General features: G+C 49.8%; 2 protein-coding genes and 1 long non-coding RNA gene across 3 annotated transcripts; 1 reads left to right on the top strand and 2 right to left on the bottom strand.

Annotated features, from left to right (window-relative positions):
* The first annotated feature begins 4,644 nt into the window (after positions 1–4,644).
* LOC104583636 lies at positions 4,645–6,250 on the top strand. Its single transcript, XR_731508.2, has 3 exons — positions 4,645–5,137; positions 5,285–5,375; positions 5,851–6,250. It is a non-coding gene; the product is annotated as an uncharacterized LOC104583636 (long non-coding RNA).
* A 1,116-nt stretch (positions 6,251–7,366) lies between these two features.
* Positions 7,367–8,526, bottom strand: LOC104584127. The gene is made up of 4 exons (XM_010238267.1): positions 8,131–8,526; positions 7,805–7,958; positions 7,605–7,694; positions 7,367–7,524 (listed from the first exon to the last, which is right to left on the bottom strand). Exons 1-4 carry the CDS (start codon positions 8,524–8,526, stop codon positions 7,367–7,369), a joined length of 798 nt encoding a protein of 265 aa, XP_010236569.1.
* A 3,509-nt stretch (positions 8,527–12,035) lies between these two features.
* LOC104584128 (skin secretory protein xP2-like) lies at positions 12,036–13,141 on the bottom strand. Its single transcript, XM_024461396.1, has 4 exons — positions 12,932–13,141; positions 12,674–12,852; positions 12,511–12,600; positions 12,036–12,433 (listed from the first exon to the last, which is right to left on the bottom strand). Exons 1-4 carry the CDS (start codon positions 13,039–13,041, stop codon positions 12,036–12,038), a joined length of 777 nt encoding a protein of 258 aa, XP_024317164.1. The 5' UTR covers positions 13,042–13,141.
* Between the last annotated feature and the right edge of the window lie 787 nt (positions 13,142–13,928).

Genomic DNA, 13,928 nt, shown 5'->3' on the forward strand with positions numbered 1-13,928 from the left:
TTGTGCCACGTCAGCTCCGAGCATTTTACAAACGTCACTATTAACGTCACGGATGGAAGGTGATTTTTTTAATATGATATTTTATTTTCCAAATTAATTGATTGGGAATATCTTTTTTGACCGAAATTTATGGGGAATATTTAATCCAATTTGTTTATTTTTGCCAAATATATTATTCAATTTTATTTCTGTTTTTCCAATAATATTGATCTGAAATTACATTACAAGAAACTGAGGATTTAAATATAGTTGTAATACATAAAAATTGCTAAATTGAACTGACATAAAAATAACCGTATAGTTAAATAACAACGATGTTACATTGTACATTGATAAGTATGCCAATTGACAGTTAAGATGGAATGTAAAAATTGACATAACAAAAGACCACGAAATTACGTCTCAATGATTCCAAAGTGAGGTATAAAGAACAAGCTACTAGCACAGAATGATGGCATTCATCCACCTTGTTTTCGTAAGAGAAAAACTAAGAAGGCCATCTGTTTCCGCCAGCTTCTTTGCCCAAGCCTTCTCTTTCTTGCTGGCTCTTCTTCACAGCTTCAATTTCTTGATGCTTCCTTTTCATCTCTTGAAGTGCAGACTATTGTGCTTCAACTTTCTTGTTTAACTCCTGCTAGTACATCTCATTTGCCTCTCTATCTTGTTGCTGAACTATTTCTTCTAACTCTTGGATGCGTAGTGCAGAAGCGGAGGGCTTAGAACTCCCCGGTCTTGATTGCAACCCCATGCTTGAAAGTAAGGTGCTTGAGGCGGTATGCTACTTAGAACTTCAGTCACAATCTGTGTAACAAATACTATGTGCCCACCTTCTGACCGTGCTTCCTCACACTTATTTTCCATAGCAGTCTGTAGAAGAAAACATCCATGGTCAAGTAAGAGAGAGTTGACATGTGAAATAAACTTACAGAAGCATATATGAGAGCAATAGATTAAAGGAGGCAGGAACAACAGAAACACATACAGCAAAAAAAAAATAGCACAACGATGGCAACAAAAACAGCCTGCAACGACAGCAACAACGGGAGTATCAGTAACAACAAGAAGCAGCAGCACCAGCAGCAACAACAACATGCAGCAGGGGCAGCGGCAACAGCAGCAGCAGCCTGCAGTAGCGGGCAGCAACGGCCCGCAGCAGCGGCAACAACAACACAACAGCATTGCACAAAGTATCTAAATCCCACAATAATATAACAATATTCCAATATATTGAATCGGGGTTTATGGATATCAAGAAATAACAAGTAATACCAAAAGTAATTAATGTCAGCAAGAATAGAGGGGAAACAAATCTCACATAAGCAATTTGTGCTTCCTCGCTCATGTGGCCAATCTTTTTTGTTGATATGTGTCTTTTTGTCGATTTTAGTGTTATTGATATGTGTATTTTTGTCGATTTTATTGTTATCATTACGCGAGAATATTCATAAAAACAGGAAACATGTTAACTGAGTAATGTAAATTATGCGGCTAGTAATTTTTTTATCTCTTTAGTGAAGACAATCATGCAAAGGCACATGTAAACAGAAAACAATACTCCCTCCGGCCAGAATTACTTTTCGAAATATTACATGTATCTTGACGCTTTTTACACATAGATACATCCGTATTTGGGCAAATTTGAGACAAGTAATACCGGTCGGAGGGAGTAACAAAAGCATTAATTATATGTGATGTGGAAATGATATTATCACATCAGATTATGTAGTCATCCGAAAACTTTCTTTTCTTTGTAGTATCAGAAAAAAAATAAAAAGAAACTCTACTCAGATTAATTATGATGTGTTGTTGTCTGTAACACCAAGGCACAATCCGAGTGGGCACAAGAATTAACCACACAAAAACAAATTCTGAATTACACTAACTTTGAGGCGAATCAGCATAGAGAAGGTCCAGAATGCTAATCATATATTAAAAAGATTCATTCGGAAAATATGCTTGATCAAAACAACCTACAACTAGCAGCTCCAGAATACTAATAATGTAATAACGAGATTCAGCGGGCAATGGTTTTTTACTCCCGCAGATTTTCAAGCCCGCGACAAAATGAAATAAGAGTACAGAACCTTTAGATGTTGCATCTCGAGTACAAATTGCCTTTACCCTGCTTCCAGCTTTTCCTCTACCTACATGCATGCGGAGAATAAGAATATGTAAACTGGAACAAAAGTACACAAAATAATCTAGAAAAAATATAAGCTGATACTAAGTACCTAAGTTATCTTCAGGCTACTAATGGGGTTGTATCATCTCCATAGCTCATGAAAATAAAACATAACACAGAGAGAAGGATATATATTTATTGGAGAAGAACAGCACTATTAGCAGCCCCACATGCAAATTAAGATCAGCATTAACGCACATGTGCTATATATGTACACGGAGAATAATCACATGGTGCTGCAGTGATTTGAGCACTTCATATGTACGCGGAGAATAAAACATGCTCCATACCAATTACACAGCGTGCCCATTACACGAGTAGAATCTGGCCAGAAAAAACACAGGAGGATAGCACACTTCAATTCATGATTTGAGCAAGTCTCAAGTACGAGGACAGTGAACGCATTCCTATTAATATGTCAACCAAACAGGTCAACCCTTTTAAGGCCATTTTTGGTTGTGGTCTGGGTTCTTTCCCAATCTCCAGCAGCACGTCATGGTCTTCTTGAGTACATAAGCAAGTGTAATTGCGAGTATACCAGAATGAATGTTAGATACTTGATGCTATTGAGAACCGGAGCAGGGTTACATAGGACAGAACCGGAGCAGGGTTACATAGGAAATTCGAGAGTTTTGCTCAAAAGAGAGAAAATTCTGGAGTTCATGGATCAGGTCGGTTACAACTCCGGATCTTTCCTTCATTGAAAGCATATGCATACATGAATCACACAGCACAGAGAAAGATAAAACCCCAATCTATATCCCAAATCCACATAGATCCATGTAACATCTCACTGCGGTTGCATATGGTACAGGGAAACAAGCGGCAGTCTTCGGAAGAAAAACGAGACAAGCAAGAAACAGAGGGGAGGAGAAGTGAAGAAAAGGAACAAACTGATTGCCTCTACCGAGCCACGCTGTCGTTGCAGGGGAGGCGGCCGGTGGCGTTCTCACGGGTGAGGCGGCAGTGTTCAGGCGAGTGCGCGGGGGGGGGGGGGGGGCACAGTTCGGGGGGGATCCGGCAGTGGAGACGGGATGTAGCAGACTTGGGTGGCTGGTGGATCTGGTCGCTGGAGAAAATCGTGGAGACAAGGAGAGAAAATTGGGGAGGAGGAGGTGGCTCGTGGCAGTTTAATTAGGAGGTGCTGGCGCGCTGGTTTAATTAGAAGATGGCGTGGGGATAAAAATCTTGCTCACCAACACATAGGGTCATAGGTAGACACGGTAAAAAAAATTGGAATAATGGAAGGAAATCTATTTTTTGGGCGGAGGGAAAGTGATATTTCGAGTGATTTTTTGAGAAAAGTGGAGGGAACAAGTTTTGGATGGAGAGAAAATTCCTTTTTTTCTCAAACAAATACTCACTCCGTCCCATATTAAGTACCGAAATACTACATTTATCTAGACCCTTTTTTGGTATATACATCTATATTTGGGCAAATTTGAGTCACTTAATATGGGAACTTAATATGGGATGGGGCGAGTAAATTTAATTTCAACAAATAGGAAATTACTTCCTAATATTATATACCCTTGGAGTAGTTTTTTAAGTTAGTAGGATATTGTATCTATTGTATAGTTGTTACATAAATAATAAGATATGATAACATAACGAGTTCAAAAGCAAATTCGTTAATCTCGGTAATAAAATTGAACATGTATGATTTATAAATTTGACAGTCTCAGTTGAAAACCAAACTCGCTAAACACGGTATAAAATTGTACATATATGGTCTATAATTGTGATTGTCTTATATCACATCAATACAGACACATGAGGTAGCATGATTAAGAATGAACATCATTGAGTTCACAGGTATCATCTTAAACAACTCTACGACGAGTAACTCCTTACCAGGCTTGTTAAACTCGTTTCCCTTAATGATTTCAATCCAAACTTGCCTCGACTCGTGATAGCATCGTCGATCTCCGGGAGAGTGAAAAGTCTCAGATCAGGACCCACAAGGCGACGAACTCGTAATCTGAACAGTGGTGGACATGGATCCGAGAGCGAGAAACCGGTTTCCATCCTGAAACTCTTTACGGAGGGTCTTTCTCTTCCTCGAGACAATGGCATAAAGGTTTGGAAACATATCTTTGAGTGGCACACCCTTCGTCCCTGCACACCAATGATCGTGCCACAAGCTTGTCTTCATCCTGTTGCCCACAATGATGACAGTTGATGTCGTGAAGAGATCCATATCCGAATCTGAGCAGGTCATGGCAGCCCCAGGCCAATGGCGGGCAGGGTTCGTCCATTGGAACCAAAGCCATCGAAGGCGCAACATCAAATTTTTGATACTTGTTTTAAAAAATACTTCTTTTTTGCCATTAAAGTAGAAAACAAAAATGTTCCACAGAAAATGAAAATGTTTTACATTGATGATTATTTGGTCTTATTTTTAGATATAATTTGGCTCTTTTGGCCTTAGTTCCAAAAGAATGTATTTATACAAAGAGTAAACGTGTGCATCTCCAATCTCCAGCCCGACTGCATCTTCCTCCCGATCTCTCTCCTGCGATCTCTCTCCCTCTCTCTGCCACATCCCCTCTGTGGCGGGCAGGGTAGCGAGCGGCGTCGCTGACGCCAGAGCAGGCCGCACGGCGCTAACGAAGCAGGGCCGCGCTAGGCAGTCCCGAAACACTTATGTCCCGACCGCATCTTCTCTCTCCCGATCTACGTCCGGTCTCGATCTCGTCCACCCGCTGCGGCCTCCGCCTGCCAAGGCCGCCACTGCTCCGGTCGCCAAGATCCATGGACGGCCCCCGCGTAGCCACCATCGAATTCCCGGCCCGCCGACGTTCCCCCCGTCCATGGACCGTCCCATCACCGCCCAGCCGCCGTCGCAGCCCTGCCCCGAGTCGCCCCGCCGTTGAAGACCAGCATCACCGCCGTCGTCTCCTCGCAGCCTGCCCCACATCATCGCCGCCGTCGCAGCTCGGCCCCGGGTTTCTGGTACATATTCAAATTTGCCAAGTTCTGTGGTATTATGACTGCTGAATCCTGCCTCCTTGCTGGAGAAGATTGTGCCTTATGAAGTTTGTTATCAACACACTATGCACTCTTGTGGTTTTAGTAGATGATTTCCTTAATGTTTTGCAGGCTGTTCATCGAATCACAAATCTAATAGACTTGAAGAGAAGGCTGGGCATTGGCCGCCGTTGTTGCTGGTACTTCCATCCTACGATAGCAGGTTGGATGGATTATTATGTTTCTCATAGTTTTTGTTTTTTGTACATTGAGACTATTACATTTAATGTTGATGGAATTTAAAGCTAAATGGAATTAAGATATGCACTCATTCTCTTATGCACGACAGGAACTCCAGTCCATTGAATTTCAGGGCATAAAGTACTAAGTAGGTTTTTGTGTTGGCACCAATTTCTTGACAAAACATGAGGCCCTGATATTTTTTGGACGGAACAAATGATGGCGTGGTACTGGTATATAGCTCGTTAAGTAATTTCTCAGCAATTCACCTATTTATCTGCAATGTAGTTTACTCCGCTCCTGTTCTAGGCAAATAGGTTTTCTTTATATAGGTGTACATGTTATAGCATGATCCGAAGCGTGTTTCTTTATGATTTCATTTTTAAAATTTCATTGCAACTCTGGATGCACAACTAAGACTCTCGTAGCTAAGTGTTGATTTGTAACGTACTCCAAAGAGCTGGAGTAATATGCAGAGAGTCATGTTGACCACTGTTTGCTGAATCATCGGCGCTGTCTTCCTCCAGCTTCTACTCCAAAGAGCTGCATCGCCGGCCTACTGGGACCATAGATGGAGATGACATGTGTGTCAGCTTGTATGAGTTAACGTTCTTGTAATAATTAGTACGAAATGCAGAGATGACAGTAGCAAAAATAGGAGATAATTAGCAGGAAATGTTCTGAGATGGCAGACATGACCCAACCAAATGCTTGTATGAGTTGTAATAGTAGCAATGAGTGGTGTATCTCATTTTGTTCCTGAAAATTCAATTTACAATAGTAGCAATGAGTGTATGTATGCAAGTTACAGTTATGAAATATATGCAAATGCAAGTGATACAATTTTGTGCGCCTGGATATATCCACTTGCTGCTTGTTATATATGCTCAGAGATGTTATGCACTTGATGGTTGGTTTCCGACAGCATGTATGCATTGCATGATTGATTTGACACCATATGTGCACTCCATGCTTGATTTTCACAGCATATATGCACTTCAACACATATACACTTCATATCATAAAAAACAGTAGACACGATGATATAAAAGATGCTGATTTTAAATTCATAAAATAGGATTCTGAGTTTACATCCATGATTTACTGAGTATCTATCAAAAAATGGATTACTCCGAGTTCACTTCTCACAAACTATCACAAGCATGACACAAAAAACATAGGAATCTGAGTCTTATCTCAGAAATCCTTACAAGCTACCAAACAGAGTTGTGAATCTGGAATCAATTGAAACGAAACAAGAACGCGTAGAAAAAGGAAAAAGGAAAGATAGAAACATCTGAAAACATGCTAAATTTCATCAAGTCGCACCTTGTCTCGTTGTCTATAGTAACAAAAAAAATTGCACCAAATGTATTACCAAAAACAACTTGTCTAGCAGAGCGGTAACTTTGCATGTTGGATCCTCCGAGGTCGCAAGTTCGACTCGCTAGACAATTTTTTAACTTTATTTTTGCATGCTGTGATATAAAAGAATTGTTGCACTTATTCTGCGAAATCAGACCAACTAGCTGAGTGGCTTTACATCTCGGAATTGATAGAGAGGGTCGTGTGTTCGAAACTTTCATATTTTTACAGCAGCGGCCAATAAAATTGGTAAAACTGGTAAAACAGAGCCGCTGGGACTCGAACACACGATGGGGCATAGGGTAGCTTGATGTGCGAGCCAATAATCCAATACCAGAGTACTGATTAACTATTATTTGCAGCGCTGGACCCTTAACCATGGATCCTCCGATAGATGTTACATGACAAAATTACGAGCGTCACTGATTCAAATCATCTGTAACGCTACCACGTTCGTCATGGAAGTTATCGCCACCGTCACAGAATATGGCAATGTGTGACGGTGATCTGCGAGCTTCACTGATTTACAGTAACCATGACGGTAGGTGTAAAACGTCACCAAATTACATGTTTCTGTGACGCTTCCAGCCATTGTCATGAGGATTTTCGTCACAGTATATGAGTTCTCTTATAGTGGCCTCCTCCCCCGCTCTGTCCGATGGGGGCTTGCTCCACCGTCACCTCAGGGGCGGCCCCCGCGTCCGCCGCGGTGCTCCCTGGGGTGAGTTCTGCGGCCCCCGCTCCCGCAGTTGCGGCGGCAGGAGGGGCTGCAAGGAGGATTGTCAAAAAGTAAAGCACAAGACAAGAAAAGGTAACGGGGAGGAATACTATGGCGGATATGGCGTACCTTGCGCGGTGTCCCCTCCCTCTGCGTCGGTCACCTCTTGGCGGCCGCCCTCGTCTATTGCCGGGTCGACCCCGGCAACACTTCCCGGTCCTGGATAAGAAAGCAGGAAGGAGTATTAGACGCTGAAAGGAGAAAAAGAGAGAGGCATAGGCGGCTGGGTTGCCAGGCATACCTGCTCCCGGGGCCGCCGGCTTGCTTACGGTGTGGGCGGCGCCGCCCCCACCCACTGCTGCCGCCGTCGCCGCGCCCCCCGTCCCGGCCTAGAGGCTTCCCCCGCTCGGGCCGGGGGTTGTGCGCAGTTTCTTGCTCAAGGTTGCCGGTGGAGAGCTCACTGGACCCCTCTACCCCGCTGGCCTGAAGCAAGAAGAATTATTCGCCGAAAGAATGTTAAGGAAAACAGGAAGCACGGGCTAAGGGAGAAGAACTTACTTCACTGGGTTCAACACCAGCCGGCGGTCGGCGAAGATTCCTCCCGTAGGAAGCGCCCCCCGGGCTGGTGGGCTGCCCCGCGCTGGCTCCGTTGCACGGCGGGCAGGCGGGACAGGGGCACGACGTCGTTGTCGTCGCTGTCCCCTTCCGCGGGGCTGTCAGCACCCCGGGACCCCTCGTCCCCCGATGTGTCGGCGACCTCGCGGGAGACGTTGTAGCCAGCAGAGGCGCCCACCGGCCCCTCGGAATCCCCGTCCGAGTCGTCCTCCTCCTCACTCTCGGCCACCGGTTGCTTCCCGGTCCGGGCCCTTGGTCGCGGAGGAGGGCTGCTCGACGGGGTCCCTACCATGATTCCCCACTCGTTGCAGGGTGGGTAGTTGATGGCTCCCGGGTTGGCGACATTCACGTGGAGCGCTATCCCACCCAAGGGAAGCCCGGCAAAGGGGGAGTTGTCGCCGGTGATCCCCCTGAGCCATGTTCGGATTTGCTCCATCGTCAGCCCGCCTCGCTGCAGCCTCATCCGGTTGCCCTCCCCCGAGTAGGTCCTGACCGGGTGGGTTCGGTGCTGCAGCGGCACGATGCGCCTCACGATGAAGCTCCAGGCTACGTCCAGATCCGTGAGCCTCGCGCGCCGCAGCGCCACGATCTTGTCGCAAATCGGTGTGAGCTCGGCGTCCCTGGCGTCGCGGTCCCGTGAGTCGCGGGACTTCTTCGGCAGCGCGGTGAGCTTGGTGTAGGCCTCGTCGTGCTCCTCGATATAGAGCCAACACTAGTCCGCGCGCCACTCCGTCTCGATCTTCCGGTCCTCCGTGACGATGAACTCCGATTTGAGCCAGTCTTTGAACCGGAACGAGACCCCGGAAGACATTGCCTCGCCCTTCTCGACGCGAGGGTAGTAGTAGTGGCGGAACAACACCACGGACGGCATCACCCCCACGAACGCCTCGCAAAGGTCTTGGAAGACGGCGAGCTTGAAGAAGGAGGTGGGGTGAATCTGCGTCAGCTGGAGGCGGTACGCGGAGAGGATGGCATGGAGGAAACGGGATTGCGGCGGCACGAACCCGGAAAGGATGAACCTCACAAACACCCGGTAGTAGTGCTCGCCGAGATCCGACCCGACGGGCAGGATGCGCGTCGGGCCGTGCTCGTTGAGCTTGGTGGCCACCGCCAAGCGCAGCTTCTCCACAGCCTCGCTGTTGTAGCCAGGCTTGAAGAACGCGAACTGGGCCCTCTTCTCCTTGTCTTTGCGCTCTCGCTCCAACATCTCCTTCTTGCTGCACTTCTCTCCTTTGCCGCTGGCGCCCTTGGGATGTGCTGGGCCTTTGGGTGCCATTGGTGGAGGGAGGGAGGAGGCAGGGGGGGGGAGGCTTCTCGAGGGTTGGAGCACAAGGGGCTTGGGGGAGGCAACGGCAGGGGCAGTGGCGGAGGGGAGTTCTTGTGACGCCGCCCCTGGGTATTTATATCTGGCAGGCGGAATTGCAACGGACGCCCCCCACGATCAATAATCAAGCGCCCTAAAGATTTGGAGGAATCAAGACGGATGCGCAACGTGGCCATAACTCCCTGCTCACAAAAGGATAGTGGGGCCACAGATCGTGCACCCGCCCCTCCCGTTCCGATGAAAGGAGGCGTAATGGCGGCCTACGGGGTCGGGTTCCTAGTTTGGCTTGGGGACCCACGCGTCGGGAGGGCGTAGCTCGGCAACCGAATGAGGATGATACTGCCCGGGAGCTCAAGGTTGCCGGCCCACACCCGGGGGCTACTGTCGTACCAGTGGCCCACGGGGCCCCCACTGGCACGGGACGCGCGGGTCGCAATTGATGAGGTCCCGCTAGGCCGGCTTCACCGGAGGGGCGAACCCGGGATGCTACCAATTCACTCCCACGCAACTTGCCGGGCAACGGTACCGGGGCGCCTTCCGGGTACCGGGGCTTCGGGGGTTGCAGGTTGGGCTGACGGAATAGTGGAGACAAGACCACACAGGCGCAGTGCATTAAATGACCCGACAAGAGTCATATTGGCAGGGCTAGTCTTGCCCAACAAGTCTAGATCGGCTACCCTAAGAGCCGTTTTATTTACAATGCACAGTGGCCTGGGCGCTGCATGAAGCCCAGCATGGATCTACAGTAGGGTGAGTTTTGTGGCAATGACACGCGTGTAGAAAACATGTCACGCTACATGCATCGGCACCTGTGGTATCCCCTTGACTATAAAAGGAGGACCAATGCCATCGGTCAAATGGTTCGAACCCCAGTCAGTAGATGGCAGTAGTGCTCCGTTCATAGTAGAATCCCTTAGAAGAACAAGTAGCTCACCCGGGAACTTCTCGGCAAAATCTATAAGAACACACACATTTCGTGAATACAACTCTAATCAAGACGTAGGGTGTTACACCTCCGGGTGGCCCGAACCTGGGTAAATCCGAGTGTCCACACTTCGTGTCTTACGTCACGCCAGCGATCGCTGGAGCGCTCGCCTCGCCCCTCACCGAACAACAAGGGGGTGCCCAGCATCCCCGGTCCCGGAGACCCGTTCTCCGACACAGCGCCCAAGCCATTGTGTATCATAAATAAAATCTTTCTTAGGGTAGCCGCTCTAGACTTGTTGGGCAAGACTAGCCCTGCCGATGTGACTCCTGCTGACGCATTAATTGCACTGCGCCCGCTGTCTCGTCTTGTCTCCACTGTTCCGTCGGCCCCACCTGCAACCCCCAAGGGAGGCACCCGGGTACAGGTGCCTGGCTAGTTGCGGGGGTGCAAGCTGGTAGCTTCCCGGGTTCGCCCCTCCCGGGGAGCTGGCCTACCGGGTCTCGTTAGTTGCAAACCACGAGTCCCGTACCAGTGGGGCCCCATGGGCCACTAGTGCGACAACCCCCTCCGGCGGCATCTTTGTCAGCAACTTTAGCTTTATCGGCCTTGTTCTGCATTCGTGCCACCATCTCGTCCACGACGCCCGGGACCGCTTCCCGGTGGGTCTTGGCTTCATCTTCGTCTGACCAGGCGTCGAAGACCGACCCGAACGGGAAGTCGGGGTGGGTGGAGTGGACCCGGGTGAGGATTTGCCCGGCGACTTGCTCGGCGGTGAAGCCGACTTGCCGATCCCCGAAAGCCGTGATGCAGTTCTCCCGGCCGTGTAGCCGGCCAACGAAATCCGCGAAGAATGAGGTGAAGCTGCCGATGTTCGCCCCGTCGAAGGAAGTTATAGGGATGTTGAACCCCTGCAGTGCCTCCACCGCCGAGTCTGCCCGCTTCTTCAGGCTGGAAGCCTCCTCAATCCTGCGGGCCCGCAGCTCGGTGCATGTGCCCCGAGCCTCTTGGGCCTGAAGCTTGTGCTCGCGGCATTCCTCCTTCAGCCTACCGATCTCGGACGCCTTCCTTGTATTGTCCTCATCGATAAGGCGAAGTTTCTACCGCGCCATGTCGCGCTCGCCTTGAAGGGACGAGCCCGCCTCCTGGGCAGCCTTGAGCCGCCCCGCAAGCTCGCGCTCCCGGGCGCGAGCCTGCTCTTGCAACTCCTTCTCCCGGCACGCCGAGGCTTCGGCTGCAGTCGCAGCCGCCTTCTCCAGCTCCCCCACTTCGCGCTGGAGGCGCTGGATCTCCAAGGAGTAGTGGGCAGCAAGTCCGACTTCTCTCGGAGACGCTCCTGGAATGAATCCAGTGCCGCCTGGTGCTCTTCCTCACCCTTGGCGTGCGTCGCCTTCAGCAACTCGAGCTCCCACTGGTGCACTTGCTATAGGTTGCACAATTGCCGGAGGACCTCGGCCTCCGGAACCCCTTGCACGGTGGGTGCCGCCCTCGCTTGCTGCTCCTGCTGGAGCTCCTCCCGCCGTCGCAGCTCTTTGCGCTGCTCCTCCGCCTCTCGGCGTGTGGTGCCCAGCTCCGCCACTACGCGACCGTGGTGCTGCTGCGCGTCGTTGAAGAAGTCGACGAAGAAATGTTGCTGCTGCTGGATGTTGTCGATAACCTGATACCCTTGTAGGAACACACTGGGGTTGAAAGTGATTCAGCCCCATGATCGCCCGGCGAGCTCCCCTGCTCCTAGGCTGAAGGCGGCTCCGGCGGATGTGGAGGACCCCGCCACGGCCGTCTGCGACCCCGACGCTGCGTCAGGGCTCGGCGACGTGCCTCCGACTTGTCCGAGGCCCGCAGCTCCCTGCCCGCCCGAAGGGGCAGGCCGGGGGCTCGGGGGCATCTCCAAAGCACCGCTGCTTGCCTCGGCAGGTAGAGGCTGGTCCACGTCACCCCCCGCAGTGACCGTTGCGTCCTCGGCAAGCTCCGGGGCAGTTTGTTGAAGGGTTCCGGCGGAGGCAACCTCCTCCGGGGCATCGTCATCGTCCTCACCGGTGAGGTCGATCACCCGCACCTCGGTGGGCGCGGGTGCAGTTGGAGCATCCCTAGCGACTAGGCATGAACACCTGCATCAGCCTGGGAAGTGATGCAGATTAACATAAGAAGCATTACATAGAATGAAGCAATACCTTGCCGCGTCCTGTCACTGGCTTGGTGCGCGTCTCCGTCAGCCGCATCTCCGCCAGTTGCCGGGATGCTCCCGCCGGCTGCCGTTGATCCTGCGGGGAACTTAGCATTAGGAAGCAGTAGTGAAAATCAATTAGAATAAGGGGTGCTCGATCCCGGGGATACCTGCTACTGGGCCGGTGCCTTGCAAGTTTGGGTCGGGGACTCGTGTGTCCCCAGTGGCAGGTGCCGCCAATGTATCCGCCGCGTCAGCGGCGTCCTTGTCACCCCCGCCCGATGTCGGGCGGGGTTTCTTGGCCGGGGCTGCCGGCGAGGTGCTGGACTGCCCCCTCTTCCTTGAAGACCTGGGAAAGTACAGAAGTAAATTAGCATAGTATGTGAAATTCGTGAAAACTGAAATAGTTAAAACAACATTGAACTCACCCCGGCGGGTTGAGCTTGAGCACCCTGTCCGCCAAGATACTCCTCGCCGGAGGTCCCCTTCGTGCGGGGGGAACCGGTGGAGCCGTTGGAGTAGCAAGGACGGCTGCCATAACCGCCCTGTTGCGGGCTAGTCTCCCGCCTGCTTGCTCGCTCTGCAGCAGACCGCCTCACCAAGGGGACGTCGTCTTCATCGTCGTCCTCCTCCGACGTGCCCCCTCTAGCTTCCGAGGGAGCGTCGTCGTCATCGTCGGAGTCTCCTTCGACGCCCAACGAAGAGTCGTCGGAGTCCGAGTCCTCCGGCCTGACGGAGTCCCGGTCCTGGTCGCCCTCCCCCGGCTCGGCAGCCGGCTCCACGAACATTCACTTCAACAACATCTCTAATTTATATTGACCCGAACCTCTAATTTTCTCTCGCTGTTATTGTACTTCCATTTTGAAACCAACTGATGGAAACAGGATACCCTATGTACCTCCTAGCCAGCATGACTAAGAAATGTCTTTCTTAATTTGCATCCACTAAGCAGGAGATTTTTCTATGAATGGTGTGCTAATTAAGTGACAGTGGAGCTACATCTCGACAACAAAAGGAAGATATGTATCAAATCCCTAGAGGATGAGTAACAGGAGAGACCACAAAAAATTGATAAACAAGTGGGAGATCCATCATTTTTTTGTCCTCTTTGCATGACACAAATTAACAGGTTTATTGATTAATATTGATCTTAAATTTTGATCATTTATAGATGACAAAGGGTATGAGGCCACAGTTGTTTTAAAGTTAACAAAGAAATGATGGGCACTCAAGTTACAATCAGGGTAACATAGGTCATTTGTGATTCATTAAATTTTGCCTTTCATCTTCGAAGAGGGATAGATTATCTAGCAAATCAATATTCGTTTTGACACAAAAACAGTAGTTACCTCATTTTATATTATCTAGGTTATCAGTATTGTTCATGGGATCTAGAAGTCTTCTGAAACATTTCTTATGTTGGAT

The sequence above is a fragment of the Brachypodium distachyon genome, chromosome 3, assembly GCF_000005505.3.
Source record: "Brachypodium distachyon strain Bd21 chromosome 3, Brachypodium_distachyon_v3.0, whole genome shotgun sequence".
Taxonomy (NCBI): domain Eukaryota; kingdom Viridiplantae; phylum Streptophyta; class Magnoliopsida; order Poales; family Poaceae; genus Brachypodium; species Brachypodium distachyon.

Bases quoted from the DNA above. Each gene is read 5' to 3' on its own strand.
- LOC104584127 (XM_010238267.1), bottom strand. From the start codon at position 8,526: ATGGAGCAAATCCGAACATGGCTCAGGGGGATCACCGGCGACAACTCC. The intron at 7,959-8,130 runs GTGCAACGGAGC...TTCTTGCTTCAG, and splicing joins CCCTGTCCCGCCTGCCCGCC to GCCAGCGGGGTAGAGGGGTC. The intron at 7,695-7,804 runs GTAAGCAAGCCG...TTTCTTATCCAG, and splicing joins GGGGCGGCGCCGCCCACACC to GACCGGGAAGTGTTGCCGGG.
- LOC104584128 (XM_024461396.1), bottom strand. From the start codon at position 13,041: ATGGCAGCCGTCCTTGCTACTCCAACGGCTCCACCGGTTCCCCCCGCA. The intron at 12,853-12,931 runs GTGAGTTCAATG...GTACTTTCCCAG, and splicing joins CTCAAGCTCAACCCGCCGGG to GTCTTCAAGGAAGAGGGGGC. The intron at 12,601-12,673 runs GTATCCCCGGGA...AGTTCCCCGCAG, and splicing joins AGGCACCGGCCCAGTAGCAG to GATCAACGGCAGCCGGCGGG.